This window comes from Anolis carolinensis, chromosome 2 (assembly GCF_035594765.1).
Source record: "Anolis carolinensis isolate JA03-04 chromosome 2, rAnoCar3.1.pri, whole genome shotgun sequence".
NCBI classification, from domain to species: domain Eukaryota; kingdom Metazoa; phylum Chordata; class Lepidosauria; order Squamata; family Dactyloidae; genus Anolis; species Anolis carolinensis.
In genome coordinates this window covers 58,387,998-58,405,196 of record NC_085842.1, presented here as the reverse complement: position 1 = coordinate 58,405,196, position 17,199 = coordinate 58,387,998, and the positions used below count along the sequence as shown (strand labels likewise).

Genomic DNA, 17,199 nt, shown 5'->3' with positions numbered 1-17,199 from the left:
ATTGAATAAACCTGTCACAGTGTCCTTTCTAAACTGTCCAGACATGACGTAAAGGTACCTGTAATCCTTTTTAATATACCTGTATGCTTAACTAAAATGTGTTCCATCTGTTTGAGAAGTTGGATAGGGTGGTTTTAGCACTTAGCAGAGAAAAGAAATAGCAAGAGACTATTGTGTTGCTGAATTTAGTAGGGTCTCTTTGTACTAGGAAAAGATGGGGCAGTGCGGAGTAGTGGTAGGATAAATGAAATTTAGCTGCAGGCCAGGTGTCCCCCACAAATCTATTGCTGTAGTCTACCCTTCCCAAGCCATAACTAGTGAAGTACCTTATTGCTTCAATTATAAACTTATTTTGAAATCATGGAATCACAGAGTTGGAAGAAGAGTACAAGGGCCCTCTGGTCCAACTCCCTGATATGCAGGAAAAGTATGATCAAAGCACTCCCAACAGATGGCCATCCAATCTCTGTTTAAAAGCCTCCAAGGAAGGAGCTTCCACTACACTCCCAAGGCAGTGAGTTCCACTGTTCAACAGCTTTTATGGTCAGGAAGTACTTCCTAATGTTCAGGTAGATTTTTTTATTCTTCCATGTCCTGGTTTTCGAAGCAGCAGAAAACAACCTTACTTCCTCCTCAATGTGACACCCTTTCAAACATTTAGACATGGCTATCAAGTCCTCTCTCAGCCTTCTTTTCTCCAAGCTAAACATAGCCAGTTCCCTCAGCCACGCCTCATAGGGCTTAGTGTCCGAACCTTTGATCTTCTTGATATGTATGGTACACTCCTATTCATATTTCCATGTCCCCAGCACAGGGACTTGCTTCCTGGGAATGTTTGCAATCTTAGGTAACGGCAGAGTTGCATGTTGATTTATAATGACCCCATTAATGCTGGATGTTTGTGTTGTGCTTGTAACATTTCACACCATAAGGAGAGGCAGGTAACAAACGTATTATCATTATTTCACTTAAAAATAGCTCCTCTTTATGCATTGGTACCTAGGTAAAGGTAAAGGTTTTCCCCTGACATTAAGTCTAGTCGTGTCTGGCTCTGGGGGTTGGTGCTCATCTCCATTTCTAAACTGAAGAGCCGGTGTCCATAGGTCATGTGGCCAGCATGACTATATGGAGTGCTGTTACCTTCTTGCCAGAGAAGATCTATTCTATTCACATTTGTATGTTTTCAAACTGCTAGGTTTGCAGAAGCCGGGGCTAACAGCGAGAGCAAATCCCATTACCTGGATTCGAACCGTTGACCTTTTGGTCAGCAAGTTCTACAGCTCAGTGGTTTTACCCGCTGCACCACCGGGATACCTAGGATGTCTGTAAACTATGTTGAATATACAAACATACATGAAAGTTACCATTAACAGTAAAAATAAAGCCAGGAGCAAGGCAATTATTTTAGTGCATTTAAGAGCTCACTAAACCAAGACCTAAATTTTCTATCTCAATTTTTACCTCTATAGAGACTGTCATAGTTGTTTGTGCTTTTGCTCACTGCTGCTTTAAGAATCCCTTTTTCTCTACCCAAAGGCAAGAGGCATCTCATGTCTGTCAGTAATGGAGATCAGCCATTGCTTCTTTACCCCAACATACATCATGAGATGTAACCTGAAACTCAGCCCATGCACCAGCACTTCATTTACAATTCAATCTGCAGACATTGTAGTTGGTTGGTTTAATTTGAAGACTCCAGTTTCTTGTTCCCATACCCTGCTTTTAATACAATCTCCCTTGATGCAAAGCTCTAGAGAAGATGAAGTTAGTTAGGATTTTGCTTCATGTTAACAAAGGTATTATTCAAAAGCCGATTTTTCAAAAACTAAATGAACACGACGATTAGTTGGTTGATGGAGATTCAACAAAAATAAGCTAAATGGATCTTCCTGCAAAGAAAATTAGAAATCCCAGCCACAGAAAGTTGTATCATGGGACAAGCATTATTTGTCCCTATCAAGAAACTGAACAGTTTTCTTCCTATATTGATGTTGAAATACATCTGTTTGCTTGAATACAAACAAAACAGTCATAACATTCCTGATTCAGTAAGGGCATAATGTAATAAAATACTAGAGACTAAGACAAACTGAAAGAAGTGGCTAGAAAATTAATTTGGTGGCAACCCCTTGGGAACCATGGATTGCTGGATTGATTTATCTTGGTTGTTAATCGCTCCTAACAACACAAAAATGGCCCTCACTTCATGACCCACCTTTCCTATAATACTTCCAGATCAAATAATTGTATAAGCAGCCGAGCAAAAATGGATGCTTTCAGCTGATAAATATTGACCCTTTGTCCCTGTAACCCAGACCAATACAAGTATTAAAAAAGTAACAGCACAATTATCACAAAAGGTCAGGCTTGTCTGTTAGTTCTTTGTCCATAATTTCCATCAGCAGCTCAGAATCTGATCTGTCTTGCCATATGCTTCTGTTATTTTGAGGTTGGAGCTAGTAGGAAAGTTCTACAAATGTCCTATGCTGGCAAAAGGTACAAACATACCTCTATAGCTGGAAAGGTTTTTACATGCTAGTGTTGTGATTGCACCGCATTATAAATTGTAAAATATCAGATGAACTCAGGGCAGCAGGATGCATTTTCAAAGAAGGAGAACAGAATACATAGTCACATCCCGTTTGGACTACTGTAACGCTCTCTATGTGATGTGATGCCTTTGAAGATAATTTAGAAGCTTCAGCTGCTTCAGAGATTGGCAGCCAGGTTATGATGTGGAAGTATCGGAAAATATAGATTTTCACATATATTGTATGTAATAAGCACACTGAAATATAGAAAAATCAGACTCTATCTGTACCAGGCACTGAGACGCAGGTACAAGGAAGGTGCAAGAGGTCTGTGTAAATGCACAGGTGAAAGGGGGGTGAACTAACCTAAACATTCCAGAGGAACAGCTTGGTATGACCATAGGCTTGAAATAAAAAGTAAGTCTTTCTCTCTCTCTTTCTCTCATGACAGGTGAGGGGCCCCTTGATGGATGGCTTCAGAATGGGCTGCCTCTGCTTATCTGGAACTGGCTGCAGGCTGGTTAGAGGGCTTAGATAGGAAAATGCTGAGACATGCATATACAGTAGAGTCTCACTTATCCAACACTTGTTTATCCAACGTTCTGGATTATCCAACACATTTTTGTAGTCAATGTTTTCAATACATCGTGATATTTTGGTGCTAAATTCGTAAATACAGTAATTACTATATAGCATTACTGCATATTGAACTACTTTTTCTGTCAAATTTGTTGTATAACATGCTTTGGTGCTTAATTTGTAAAATCATAACCTATTTTGATGTTTAATAGGCTTTTCCTTAATCTCTCCTTATTATCCAGCATATTCGCTTCTCCAACATTCTGCTGGCCCATTTACGTTGGATAAGCGAGACTCTACTGTATATTCCCCATGTATATAGAAAAGGTAAAATGAGCTATTGATGATGCTAAAGTGACATAGGGTCACATGTATGTAGGAGCATGTTTCTTTGTTTGCCTGTATTTGAAGATGTATAAAAGGGAAAGTCAATGCCTTTGTCCTCACTCTGGTTTGCTTTTGGAGGAAATTCCATGCCAGGGTTTAAGCTGAAAATAAAACCGTACTTTTCTGCTTCAACAAAGGATCACTCTTGGTGTTATCTCTCCTATCAGCCCCAACAGTTACTATGTAATAATAATAATAATAATAATAATAATAATAATAATAATAATAATAATAATAATAATAATAATAATATATTTCTAAATAGCCCTCTCTCCCCAGAGGGACTCAGGGCAGTTAACATACATATAAATGGCAAACATTCAATGCCACAAGTACACTTAATATCAAAAGTATAAAATGATGATAACATATTATAATAAAAATTCCAAATTAGAAAAAACAATAAATTTAAACATGACACTCAGTAAAAACATTATTGCACGGGGCCCTGTACAGGGAGAGAACCACTCCCATGTTATGGCAGCTCCACTGGCTGCTAGTCCGCTTTCAGGCTAAATACAAAATGCTTGCCGTTAACCAATAAAGCCCTAAACAGTTCGGGTCCAGGCTATTTGTCAAATCGCATCTCCCTAGACAGACCATCTTGCGCCGATTTTACTGAAGGATGTCACATTCAGCGTATTGTCCCCATGAATCCTCTGTCATGCTACTTTTTCAGATGCTTACAGACACCCTAGTCTCTTCTTCCTTCCCACTTTCTGTCTTTTTCCTCATCTTACTTCTGTTGTTGCAAACCGAGTTTAAAGTGCAAAGGCAGTAAAAGCTCAGTTAATAGGGTGGGAAGGAGAAGAGAAGGAAAAAAGGAATAAGGGAGAAGAGAAAGAGAAAAATGAGAAAAGAGAAGACAAGAGAAAGAGAAGAGGAAAATGTAAAGAAAAGAGAATATTTTTTATCGTGTCAGAAGTGAACTGAGAATATACTGCAAGCCCCATCTACAATGTTATCTAATGCAATAGAAATGAATTACATTAAAGGAGTCAAAACTGACCATATAATGCAGTTTCAAACTGCATTATATGGCAGTGTAGATGGGACCATTGTTAAGCTCCCCAGTGTCCAATGCATCTGAACTCTTTCACTTGCTGCGGCTGCCCAGTCAAGTTTAGAGAAGTGTGAGTTGGGAGATGCCTACTTACTTACTTAGATGATCCCTCGTTGTCCGAGTATGATGGCCTTCCAAGTGTAGTGTCTTGGCGGTGGATACGAAGGTGACTGTAGAGTCCTATTCTTGACCCGCTAGTTCTTCCACAGTGAGGGCATCAGTTTCCAGGTGGAAGGTGGTCCTGGTCAGGGTTGGCTTTGTTACAATAAAAATACTATTTTAAATCTCTCATGAACATTATGTGAGTTGATGCAACTGATCACATTGTACATATGTTGTTCTGGATTTAAGAAGAATAAACTACTTGTTCTTTATTGTTCACCTGCGTGGCACATATCTTCTTTATCTGGCAAGGCAGTTCATGGACTGCACATTTTCATTTTTCATTACATCACAGGCTTAACATGCCTTCCTCTTGGCACATTTCTCCTTTCCACCCTCCATTCGTGCCTCTTCCAATTCCACAGCACTGCTGGTCACAGCTGACCTCCAGTTAGAGCGCTCAAGGGCCAGGGCTTCCCAGTTCTCGGTGTCTATGCCACAGTTTTTAAGTTGGGAGGTGCATTGCAGCTAGGTCACAGTAGCTACCTCTCACACGCGGGATCTTAACCTGTTCATTTCTTTGATTTACATCCCATCTTTCTTCTAGTCTGGGAACCAAAGCATCTTAGAGTAGACATCAAAACAAAGTAGCTAAAATCATATGGGGCATAATCGTTTTTACAAGCATTAAAAAGCAATCCCATTATAAATAATTAAAAATATTGAGCGCATTACATATTTTTTTTAAAAAAACAGCACATCAGTTGAACACCCTTCTACTCCAACCAATTTAAAGATCGAAGGCCTCTTTCAATAATATTGTATTAAATAACAATTAGATTGTGAGCCTGCAGGCAGAGAACTAAGGTTCTCTAAGGACTTTTAACTTGTAAAGCACCATATACAATAATGGTGTTATATACTGTATATACTCGAGTATAAGCCGACCCGAATATAAGCCAAGGCACCTAATTTTACCACAAAAAACTGGGATAACTTATTGACTCGAGTATAAGCCAAGGGTGGGAAATGTAGCAGCTATGGGTAAATTTCAAAATAAAAATAGATACCAATAAAATTTCATTAATCAGGGCATCAGTACGTTAAATGTTTTTGAATTTTACCGTATTTCAAAGAAAAATAAACTAGCTCTATAAGTGGAAAAGTAGGGGCAACAAAAACAATATGGTATCAATAATAATCTAATAATAATAGTAGTAGTAGTAGTAGTAGTAGTAGTAGTAATAATAATAATAATAGTGTGGTTTTCTGGCATTGTATATTTCTGCCGCTTCTGTGACTGTTCATTTGGGTTTTGATGATTCCGTAGCCCACTTGTCGATGGATGTCCAGAATCAGCAGCATCCACCGCGGTCCTTTTTATCCTGGGTGACGACCGAGCCAGTATAGACTTCGTTTTGGTTTGATTCTCCATAATGCTAATGGGTTAGGTGCTCTTGGTTCCATTCCTCAGCTGAGGCCTCTCTGGCTTGGTTGGACCATTGGGTATATTAAGGTAAAGGTAAAGGTTTTCCCCTGATGCTAAGTCCAGTCGTGTCCGACTTTGGGGGTTGGTGCTCATCTCCATTTCTAAGCCGAAGAGCCGGCGTTGTCCATAGACACCTCCAAGGTCATGTGGCCGGCATGACTGCATGGAACGCCGTTACCTTCCCACTAGAGCAGTACCTATTGATCTACTCATGTTTGCATGTTTTCAAACTGCTAGGTTGGCAGAAGCTGGAGCTAACAGCGGGCACTCACTCTGCTCCCCGGGTTTGAACCTGGGACCTTTCGGTCTGCAAGTTCAGCAGCTCAGCGCTTTAACACACTGAGCCACTGGAGGCTCCCTAGGTATATTACAATAGTGCAAATAGGATGCAATCAAAGCATGTGTTACGGTGTCCAATTTTGCTCCTATTTGCCCCTCTGTCTTTCCATCATTATAGCGCTTAATGGCGATGGACAGTGACAGGGGATATTACAGTAGAGTCTCACTTATCCAACATAAACAGGCCAGCAGAACGTTGGATAAGCGAAAATGTTGGATAATAAGGAGGGATTAAGGAAAAGCCTATTTAATGTCAAATTAATGATTTTGCAAATTGAGCACCAAAACATTATGTTTTACAACTTGTTTGGGAGCATGGCTGCACTTGTGTTGTTGTTGGGCATGTTGGCCCGCTGCACGTTGCTGCCTAGAGAAACAGGTGTGGATCTCGGCAGGAGGCAGACTGCGTTGGATAACACAGAACATCAGATGAGCGAAGGTTGGATAAGTGAGATTCTACTGTAGAAGGATCTCATTGGGAAACTTTTCTCAGACGGCCTCTACAAAATTTCCTCTCAAAATAAATGCTTGGTAGGATTTTTTCCCAACTAATACTTCATATTCAGGAAGGAAGGCAGCAAGAGCACAGCACAGAGGGATGAATCTGTGTTACCTTTCCATCCAACAAGATACTCTATCATTGCTGTAGTCCTAGCAAAAAAGAAAACCCATAAAAATCAGTTTCATTACACTCTCTATTACATTCTTGAAACTGATGCATGATTTAAAAAAAACCCCTTTACGTCATTAGAATATGTTTCTAAGGAATGCACAATATCACTTGGATTGTGAAGCACTTCGTTTACAAAGCAAACAATCCCATCTACTATATAGATAGAGCTTTCTGCACCAGCTTTACCAACTTGCACGGAAAATACTAGGTAAGAAACCTTTCCAGATTCATTTCTGCTTATTTCCCTACTCCCAATCTTTCTTAGCTTTGCTTCTCCGCTTAACTTAATAAGCAGATACTTGCTGGAGTTTGCAGCTTTGTGAGACTGAATTGAATTCAGGAGCAACTCAGAAACAAATGATTTAACAGAATGTTTCTCAGCTGATTGTGCACAGAAGCCATCTAGGTGTGTGTCTACACTGTGGAATTAATGCCATTTGATATCACTTGAACTGTCTTGACTCAATGCTGTAGAATCCTGGAAGTTGTAGTTTTACAAGGTATTTAGCCTTCTCTGGAGCCCCCGGTGGCATTGTGGGTTAAACCACTGAGCTACTGAACTTGCTGACTGAAAGGTCAGCAGTTTGATCCAGGGAGTGGGGTGAGCTCCCGCTATTAGCCCCAGCTTCTGCCAATGTAGCAGTTTGAAAACATGGAAATGTGAGTAGATCAATAGGTACCACTCCAGTGGGAAGGTAATGACGCTCCATGCAGTCATGCTGGCCACATGACCTTGGAGGCATCTACAGACAACGCTTGCTCTTTGGCTTAGAAATGGAGATGAGCACCAACTCCCAGTCGGACACGAGTAGATTTAGTATCAGGGGAAAACCTACCCTCAACAAACTACAACTCTCAAGATTTCATAGCATTGAGCCAGGACAGTTAAGGTGGCATTAAATCTACAGTGTATATGAAGTCTAAGTGAGATGGAAGCTTTCTTAATAATTACTGTGAATGTTCTCTCTCCAAGCTCCATGTTCCCCTCCAAGTATAATGTGCATTTTGTATTAGCTTTGTACACTTGACCCTCAATAGTATTAATAGGATTATTCTGATTCTTCTTAACAAGACAAGCATGATTTTTGTGTCCTGATAAATATGATGTATCAACTCACTATGACGAACATAATGGTATGATAATAGAATGCCTATGTATTCATTTCACTGTTAAACCCAGTTAGACAAAATAATTAGTACAAGATACAAAATATTAAAAGACTTTATAAAACACTGTGGTTTTAATGTGTGCTATATTATGTGTGTTACAGGCTAATAATCTTATCTCTGAGGCATCTTTAGAAGTTAATGATGTTTATCCGAAGCATAATCGTAGGAACACTCCTTGTCTGTTCACTTTGGATAGAGACCACTGTTGCAGGTTCCAGCTTTTTGAGTCCAGAACAACCAAAGATGCAGGTATCTTCTCTTCACTTGAACGATCAAAATGTTTTTTTTATTTTATACAGGTAATAATTTGCCATAGAACTTGCATTTGTTTCTTTTTCTCCTAGCAGCGAAAAGTCTCCCAGAAATCTGTAACAAAATTCCATCGTCGAGATGCAGAAGTGGCTTTGGACGTCCATGGAAATGAGGTTAAGGAAAATAGGAATGAAATGGAAATAAAGGTAACTTTTCTTGCATTCCTTTCCCACTTTTATCTATCATGACCAAAACTATGAAATTAAGTGCCATGAACAATTTAAGCTGAAGAGCACTGAATATGAGTTCATTGATTAAAGAGTATTTTAGACAAGAGCTAAGTTAACAGATGATTGATATTTACCATAATGTGAGAATGTCTGCAAAAAAACTAAAATAGGGGTTTCAGAAGCTTTCCAGCTGCTATTCTAGGAAATTACAATTTTGGAAATACAGTAGAGTCTCACTTATCCAACACTCACATATCCAATGCTCTGGATTATTAGTCAATGATTTCAAAATATTGTGATATTTTGGTGCTAAATTTGTAAATACAGTAATTACTACATAGCATTGAACTACTTTTTCTGTCAAATTTGTTGTATAACATGATGTTTTGGTGCTTAATTTGTAAAATCATAACCTAATTTGATGTTTAATAGGCTTTTCCTTAATCCCTCCTTATTATCCAACATATTCACTTACCATATCCAATGTTCTGCCGGCCAGTTTATGTTGGATACGTGAGACTCTACTGTAGTGAGAATTGTGCAGAAGTAATAGTTTTATCCCACTTCACCTGTCATGGCTTGATGCTATGGAATCTCAGGACTTGTAGTTTTACAAGTTCCTTAGACTTCTCTGCCAGAGGTCTGATGTCTTACCAAACTACAAATCTGTAACAGGAGCCCATAACATTGAGCCAGGGAGTTACAATGGCATCAAACGGCATTCATTCTATAACTTAGGTGCACCCTTTGTAGCAATTGTGAATATGAAACATTTACCTAGACATATCCATTTGTAACTGGTTTGTAGTCACAACTGCTTCTTAGTCAGAATTTTTACATTACTAGCATGATTCCAACTCCCTCCTAAGCCTACTTTACCAAGCATCAGCTACATGCAGAGAAATAGGTCCCTTTTACCAGTTGAATAATGCTTCCATCAGGTTTGGGAGGTCAAGCTAGGAAACATTCCTTATTTAGCTAAGTATAGTTAAATACTGAATACAATATTCAAGTAAAATGTTTTCTTTTAGTTGTGGATGTAATGCACAATGTGCATGTAAGGGTTCCTTGAGACTTGGGAATCATTTCAATGGTTCCTTCACGGTAGAAAGATTAAAAAGGTCATTCTAGAGCTAGAGCAAGAACCCACAAGGAAAGATTATAATCTTTGTTTGTCTTTAAAAAAAGTCAAAGGAAGACATTAAAGAAATATGAAAATTATATGTGTAGAAAATAGATCAAGAGGCACCTGGACCTTCCCATTTAGTGGATGGAGATTTAGAACAAGAAAAATACACTTCACAGACTTTATGGTTAAAGTATGGAATCAATTGTCACAGACGTAGTTATGACTGACAGTTTGGATGACTTTAAATTTAAGATTGGAGTTTGAGTGGCTATATATGTCCTTAAACATTGCAAACAGTATGGCTTCATGTAACGTGCCCAAATATCCTAAAGCCCACAGATCTCATCTGATCTTGAAAGCTTAGCATGCTCAGCTCTCCTTAGTACTTGGATGGGAGACAACCAATGAATAGCGTGTGCTGTAGGCTATATTTCAGAGAAAGAAGCTGGGAAAACCACCTCTGAGTATTCCTTGTTGAAGAAAGCCCTATGAAATGAATGGGGTTACCATAAATTGATAGGCAGCTTATTCTCTCACTTGTGGGTTTTCCATCAGCAACTGACTGGCCGCTGTATGAATGAATGCTGATGGAGATAAACCTTTGGTCTGATCCAACTATGGCTCATATAGGTTGAGTGTCCCTTATCCGAAATGTATGGGACCAGAGGTGTTTTGGATTTCAGATTTTTGTGGATTTGGGAATATCTTCATTTGCCTATATCCAGATAACAGGATATCTTGGAGGTGTGATCCAAGTCTAAACATGAAATCCATTTAGTTTGAAGGGAATTTTATGCACAGTATTTTAAATAATTTTGTGCATGAAGCCAAGCTTTTGTACATTGAGCCACTGGAAAACAAAGGTGTCATTATTTCAACCACTCATGTGGATGATTTGGAGTATTTCAGAATTTCAGATAAGGTATGCTCAACCTGTGTTATGGTCATCAGTATACTTTCAAAAAATCAAAACGAAATGCAGAAGATTATCAATGTTTATTTCTGGGCATATGTGATAAAACTGAGGTTTGAATACATATTTCCCCATTTCTAATCCTTGAATAAGTTTCTCAGATGGAGCACTCACTATTACTATTAAACCAATCTTGACATTTTGACATCTCAGTTCTAATTTCCCAGTAGCACTGCCCTTTAAAATTAAATGAACTCAATCAACAAAGTTTACAAATAATCCTCATATTCTGCTATGTTCCTTAGTTTACCGTTCCCTTTGAAATTGGCATGAAAATCTCTGAAGCTCAGTACAAAGACTGTGAGCAAATGCTGGAGAAATTTTTGGAAGACATACTGGCTGAGGACAATAAAGGTAAAATGTTCTAAACCAGGACTATTAAGAATTTAAGAAGTTCAGATAAACAAGTGATATTTTATGCTTTACTTAACACATTCTGAACACACTTCCCTGGAGCAGTGAGATTAAATATCCCATGCAATAGAGATATTATAGCAGCAATAAGGCAATGACCAAAATAGCAATGGGAAATTTCTCTTGACACAGGCAACAACCACTGCTTTTGTACAACTTGTGGCATCCTTTGCACTTTTACCCATCAGAGATTTAAGTCTGAATTCTGGTATATGTTCACATGTAAATAATCCAGAGTCAAACAGGATATAGTTTTCAGTATGTTTTAATAGAATTTGTTGTATTGGCTTGTTCTTGCTTCCTACTTGTTTTTTTATGATGTACAGTAGGCTGCATATTGCCCAAGCGATTTCTTTCAGGATCTTCCGTATAATACAATTTTTGCATAACCTGGAACCCTATTTTTCTTACCTGAAATGAATGAATCCATACCATACGATTTCTCTGGAGGATTTATAAAATGCCTAGAAAAGCAGTCTCACTAGACTTTAAGCATGATTGCAGTCTCTGGCTCAATTTGTGGTGGACACGGACCATAAAAATAATGTTCCTCCAGAGCAATTCCATGACATTTAAAGCTCTTCATGTTTAAATGAAACCCTATTTAATGCTTTGAAGTAATAAGTGGGTCTACGGTACTCCTATTTTTGTTGTTTTGTTTATTTTTTGGATTATCAATTTTTAAAAAATTTCTACCCAGATATGCTGTTGTTTGCAACAAAGAAGCACAGTTAAGTAAATTATTATTATTATTTGAAATACAACAAGATGAGTCCATTATCAACTGCATTTTTCTCTGAAAGAGGCTCAAAGTCTTAAACATTGGTAAAAAGAATACAAATCTTAAAGACTATAAACATTAATATAGAATTAACCATAAAATTAATGATTAAAACCATTGAAACAATTTAAAAAACATAAAAATCTGACTAGATATCTATAATTCTAAATACAAGTGTTACTAGACTGTACTACCTAGCAGCTATTCCGCTGGTTTCAGTGTTTCAAATAATATGCTTTGGACAAAACTGCAAATTTGAAAATATTAGGGCAACACATTAAGCAAAACCAGAAGAGCATGATACTTTGTACTTGTAGAGCTCATGTACTTTCAAGCCTGTGCCATAATTAGATTATTTTTTAATGCTCTTTATTAATATTTTGAGTATTTGCCATCTTGGTTAACTTGGGCAAAACATGCAAATGTCCCATTTTACTAATATAATTTTGAAAGTTATTTGGCTATGCATTAAGGTAATTGGAGATCTGCTTAAATTGTTCTTTGTAATCAAAATATTATCAAAATTTGTTTGCAATTCTGTGGAGATGTGACCTCTAAACTATATCACAGCCACCATCTGGAAAACTCTGCATAATTCTAGTAATTTTATTTTGCCACCACCCAGCAAGCCAAAAGCTGCTAGCAGTATATACTGCTAGCAGTATAAACAATATCAAGATATTTTGACCATTGTCTACTAAAAATTAAGTTAGCAAGCTTAGGGTGGGGGAAGCACTACTTACAGCATGGAAAAAATTAAGAAGACATTTCCAACCTTTCCCACCTTCTCCAATTACTATAAAGATGTATTTTTAAACAACAACATTACCCTTTCAGAAAACCAATCACCAGACTGAGGAAAGAAAAAGAAAATCAAGATACCAGAATCGGAATAGCAACTTCACTTTCAAAATAAGTTTCATGCTTTGAAATCAACTGCTTGAAATCTTTCTTGATCCCATCTAATACCAATAAATATCTTTACTTTCAAATGCAAAGAAGTTGTATTAGGTAATTTATTATTATGGCATAAAACCTATAGAGCTGCTTAGGAATCAAAATTAAAATAAATGTGGCAGGGAATAATCATATGGGCAAAAAAACCCCCATGTAATACCAGAATCAACAGAAGCAGTTCTGAGTGTTCCTTGTCTAAGAAATACCCACAAAATGTATGGGGCTGCCATAAGTCAACAAGGGGAAAATGCACAGGTGCATGTACATCTGCAGTCTTTCTCACACTTGTGTTGCTGATGGTGGTGACTAGTTTTGTGCCTGATCATCACACAAATACCAAACACACAGCATCGGCCAATAGTATGCCAATTGTTCCCAACCATAAGGCCTCTGGAAGTTCGATTTAAATGAAGATTCAACTTCAGAAAGGCAGATTGGTCCAAATTCTCAGACATGTTAGACGACAAGATCATATTGGCCACCCAATTCCTGAGGAATATGAGCGCTTTATCAAAATAGTAAAAACCTGTTCCAAAAATATGGAACAGGTACAAACAAAGATTTTACAGACAGACTCCCTATCTGCTTTTGAAGCTTTTCAAAGGAGAGAATTGGGCTAACAAGTCTGGCCCCCTTACGAAGATCTTTTAATAACACAAGAAGGAACTAAAAGGGGAAAACGAAATTAAGATGAAATATCCAAGCTGTATCTGGCTTCATTATAGACAGTTACTTGAACTTTTTAAGAAAGAGAGCTGGGTTTTGCAGACAAAAAAGAATTTTGGGATGGTATAATGAAAACTGAGAAAAGACTTTTAGAATGGGCCACCGAGCAAGAACAAATAAAGGATTGTATGGTGAAATAGGCTCAGAATGTCGGCCACCAGATTGATTTAAACCAAGCATGGAATCAAAGACTAAAATACACCTATTAATACGATTTGAAAGAGAATTGGCTTAAGATGCAATATCAATGGTATATGACACCAAATACATCTCTAAATGTTTTAAGAATGTATCAAATAAGTGCTGGAAATGCGAACAACAGACAGGAACGTTCTTCCATATTTGGTGGTCGTGCCTAAAAGCACAACAATTTTGGAAAAATATAAAGGAAGCCATACAATCGATTTTAAAAACAAAAATTCAGAGGGAACCGGAATTTTTCTTGCTAGGAATGCTCGACTTCATAAAGAATAAGAACAAAGATATTTTGTTTAACTTCCTGGTTACAGCAGCTAGACTGGTGTATGCAAGAATGTGGAGACAAAAGGAAATGCCAAACATAGATTGGTTAAATAAGGTATTACATACAGATCATGAATATGGACAGGCTGACTTATTGGCTGTCACCAAACCATGGGCTTCCTAAAAAAGAAACCAACTGGGACCTAGTAAAAGACTATTTAAAACAGAAAAAACTAGATTTCACCACATGAAGCTAAGCAATTTCAAGATTAGTAGAGGACGGAGGGAAGGATGTACCTTTACAGTAAGATACTGTATATGAAAGAACTGAATGACCAGTAAAAGCAAGATGGAAGGCAACATTTTTTTCTTTTCTCTACTTTTTTTTCCTATCAATTTTTCCTACTTTTCTATAAAAATCATTGTTCTCCCACTATCGATGTTAAACAAATTTCACTACTTTCTTTATAAAACCCTAATAAACACATTTTTTAAAAATAGTAAAAACCTGCTCACGGGCCTCTATACCAAGAAGCTGCAGAACACACTACCTTCAGGGCATTACTCCTGATACAGCTGCCTTGCTGGAAGACTACAACAGGTTCCACAATGAAGACCCATTTGGTGAGCAAACTCTCCAGACAGCGCAGAGCATTCTGTCATCCATCTCTGAAGCCAAGAAAGAACAGTGGATAAAGCTGATAACAGAAGTCGACATGGGCAGCAGTCAGAAGGCATGGAGGCTGTGAAGACGGCTGAGCAATGATCCCTCACAAACTAACACCCATGCCAACATAAAGGCAGATCAGATAGCACATCAACGTCTGAAGAATGGTAAACCCAAACTCTCCAAAGTAGGAAGGAAACCAATAGTCAGACAACCAGATAATGAGAATCACCACCTTCATGAACCTTTTACATCAACTGAATTGGACATGGCCCTCAAATAAATGTAAAAATGACAAAGCAGCTGGCCTGGACGATCTACAGATGGAACAAATTAAGAACTTTGGCCCAAAAACAAGATGCTGACTGCTGAAGATGATGAACAACTGCATTGCATCCTCTCAGATTTCCAAAATCTGGTGGAAAGCAAGAGTCATAGCATCTGAGGATTACCTGGGAAGGAATCCCACTGGAACACTGCAGCACACCAAAATACCCTGGATCGTGCTCTGTTTTACAAGAAGCACTGCTTTAATATCAAGCAAAAAGTGGGCATTAGAAATAACATCGTATGAAAGCTGACTGGCACAACCTGGGGATCACAACCTGACACAGTGAAGACATCTGCCCTTGCGCTTTGCTACTCTGCTGCTGAATACGCATGCCTAGTGTGGAATACATCTCACCACGTTAAAACAGAGGATGTGGCTCTTTATTAGACATGTCACATTATCACAGGATGTCTACGTCCTACATCACTAGAGAAATTATACTGCTTAGCCGGCATTGCACCACCTGACATCCGCTGGGAAGTAGCAGCCAACAACTAAAGGACTAAGGGCATTGACATCTCCAGCCCATCCCATTCGGATATCAACCAGCACGCCAACGCCTTAAATCAAGAAATAGCTTTCTAAGATCTACAGAGATACTCGCAGGAACACCTCAGCAAGCGAGAGTCCAAAAGTGACAGGCTAAAATTCGGAACCTTAATCAGTGACTGATGCTGGATGAGAGACTCCCCCCTGGGCACACAGAAGACTGGGTGACTTGGAAGGTGCTGAACAGACTGCGCTTTGGCACCATGAGATGCAGAGCCAACCTTAAGAAAGGGGCTACCAAGTGGAATCCGCAACATGCGCGTGTGGAGAAGAGCAAACCACAGACCAACCATTACAATGCGGTCTGAGCCTTGAAACATGCACAATGGAGGACCTTCTAACAGCAATACCAGAGGCACTGTAAGTGGCCAGCTACTGGGCAAAAGACGTTTAGTATTAATGCCAAGTTTTTTTTCTTTTTAAAAAAATTTCTGTGTCTGCAAATCCATTACAACTTGTACCCTCAGTTTCGCTTCTGACACAAGAAATAAATAAATAAAATCACACAACATGTGATGCAATGATATAATGGGCATCACTGAATATTAGGAAGAACATTCTGACAGTAAGAACAGTGTAACATGCTCCCTCACAGTGTGGAACCTCTTTCTATGAAGGTTTTTAAAGAGGCTGGATGGCAATCTGTTGTTAGTGCTTTGCTTTTGTGTACCTGCATGGTAGAATGGAGTTAGACAGGAAGGTTGAGAGAGAGCATGACAGCAATGTTTAAATATTTGAAAGGATGTCATATTGAAAAGGGGGCAGACTTCATTTCTGCTGTTCCAGAGACTAGGACACAGAGCAATGGAATCAAACTGCAGGGGGAAGAGATTTCACCTAAACATTTGGAAGAACTTCCTGAGGGTAAGAGCGATTCAGTAGTGGAAGATTCCTCCTCAGAGTATGTCAGAGTCTGCTCCTTTGAAGTTTCTTCAATAAGCCATTTGTTAGGAGTGCCTCGAGTGTGTGTTCCTGAATGGCAAGGGCTTGGGCTGGATGGCCCTTGGGGTCTCATCCAACTCTAGGATTCTAAATTAGCACAGAAATTAATATGCAATAAGCATACAATGTAGTGAGGATCTTTGTAAACGGAAGATCTGGGGACTTACAATTATTACAATAAAACAAGTTATGATTAGTTATGTTTAGAATCACAGGCACAATTATGAAACTACAGAAAAACAGAATTTTGTTACTAGACAGCAGACTCTTCAGTTCAGTTTCAGGACTCTTTTTCTCTAAGGGTGCTTTAGGAGACAAATGTAACACTTCTCTGACTTGAAGGAGGGAAACATGCTTTTATTGTTTTGCCTGCAACCCATCTCACATCTCTATGGAAGAATGAATCAAAAGGCTATTGACAAGATGGATATGTGCTTACATGATGATAACATC

General features: G+C 38.5%; 1 protein-coding gene across 1 annotated transcript; it reads left to right on the top strand.

The window, feature by feature from the left end:
* The first annotated feature begins 103 nt into the window (after positions 1-103).
* ghrl (ghrelin and obestatin prepropeptide) lies at positions 104-15,006 on the top strand. Its single transcript, XM_062969356.1, has 4 exons — positions 104-8,582; positions 8,678-8,791; positions 11,163-11,271; positions 14,834-15,006. Exons 1-4 carry the CDS (start codon positions 8,472-8,474, stop codon positions 15,004-15,006), a joined length of 507 nt encoding a protein of 168 aa, XP_062825426.1. The 5' UTR covers positions 104-8,471.
* Positions 15,007-17,199: the final 2,193 nt, after the last annotated feature.

Coding starts and splice junctions, on each gene's coding strand:
- ghrl (XM_062969356.1), top strand. CDS start 8,472: ATGATGTTTATCCGAAGCATAATCGTAGGAACACTCCTTGTCTGTTCA. Junction 8,583..8,677: donor CAGAACAACCAAAGATGCAG/GTATCTTCTCTT, acceptor TTTTTCTCCTAG/CAGCGAAAAGTCTCCCAGAA. Junction 8,792..11,162: donor GGAATGAAATGGAAATAAAG/GTAACTTTTCTT, acceptor TATGTTCCTTAG/TTTACCGTTCCCTTTGAAAT.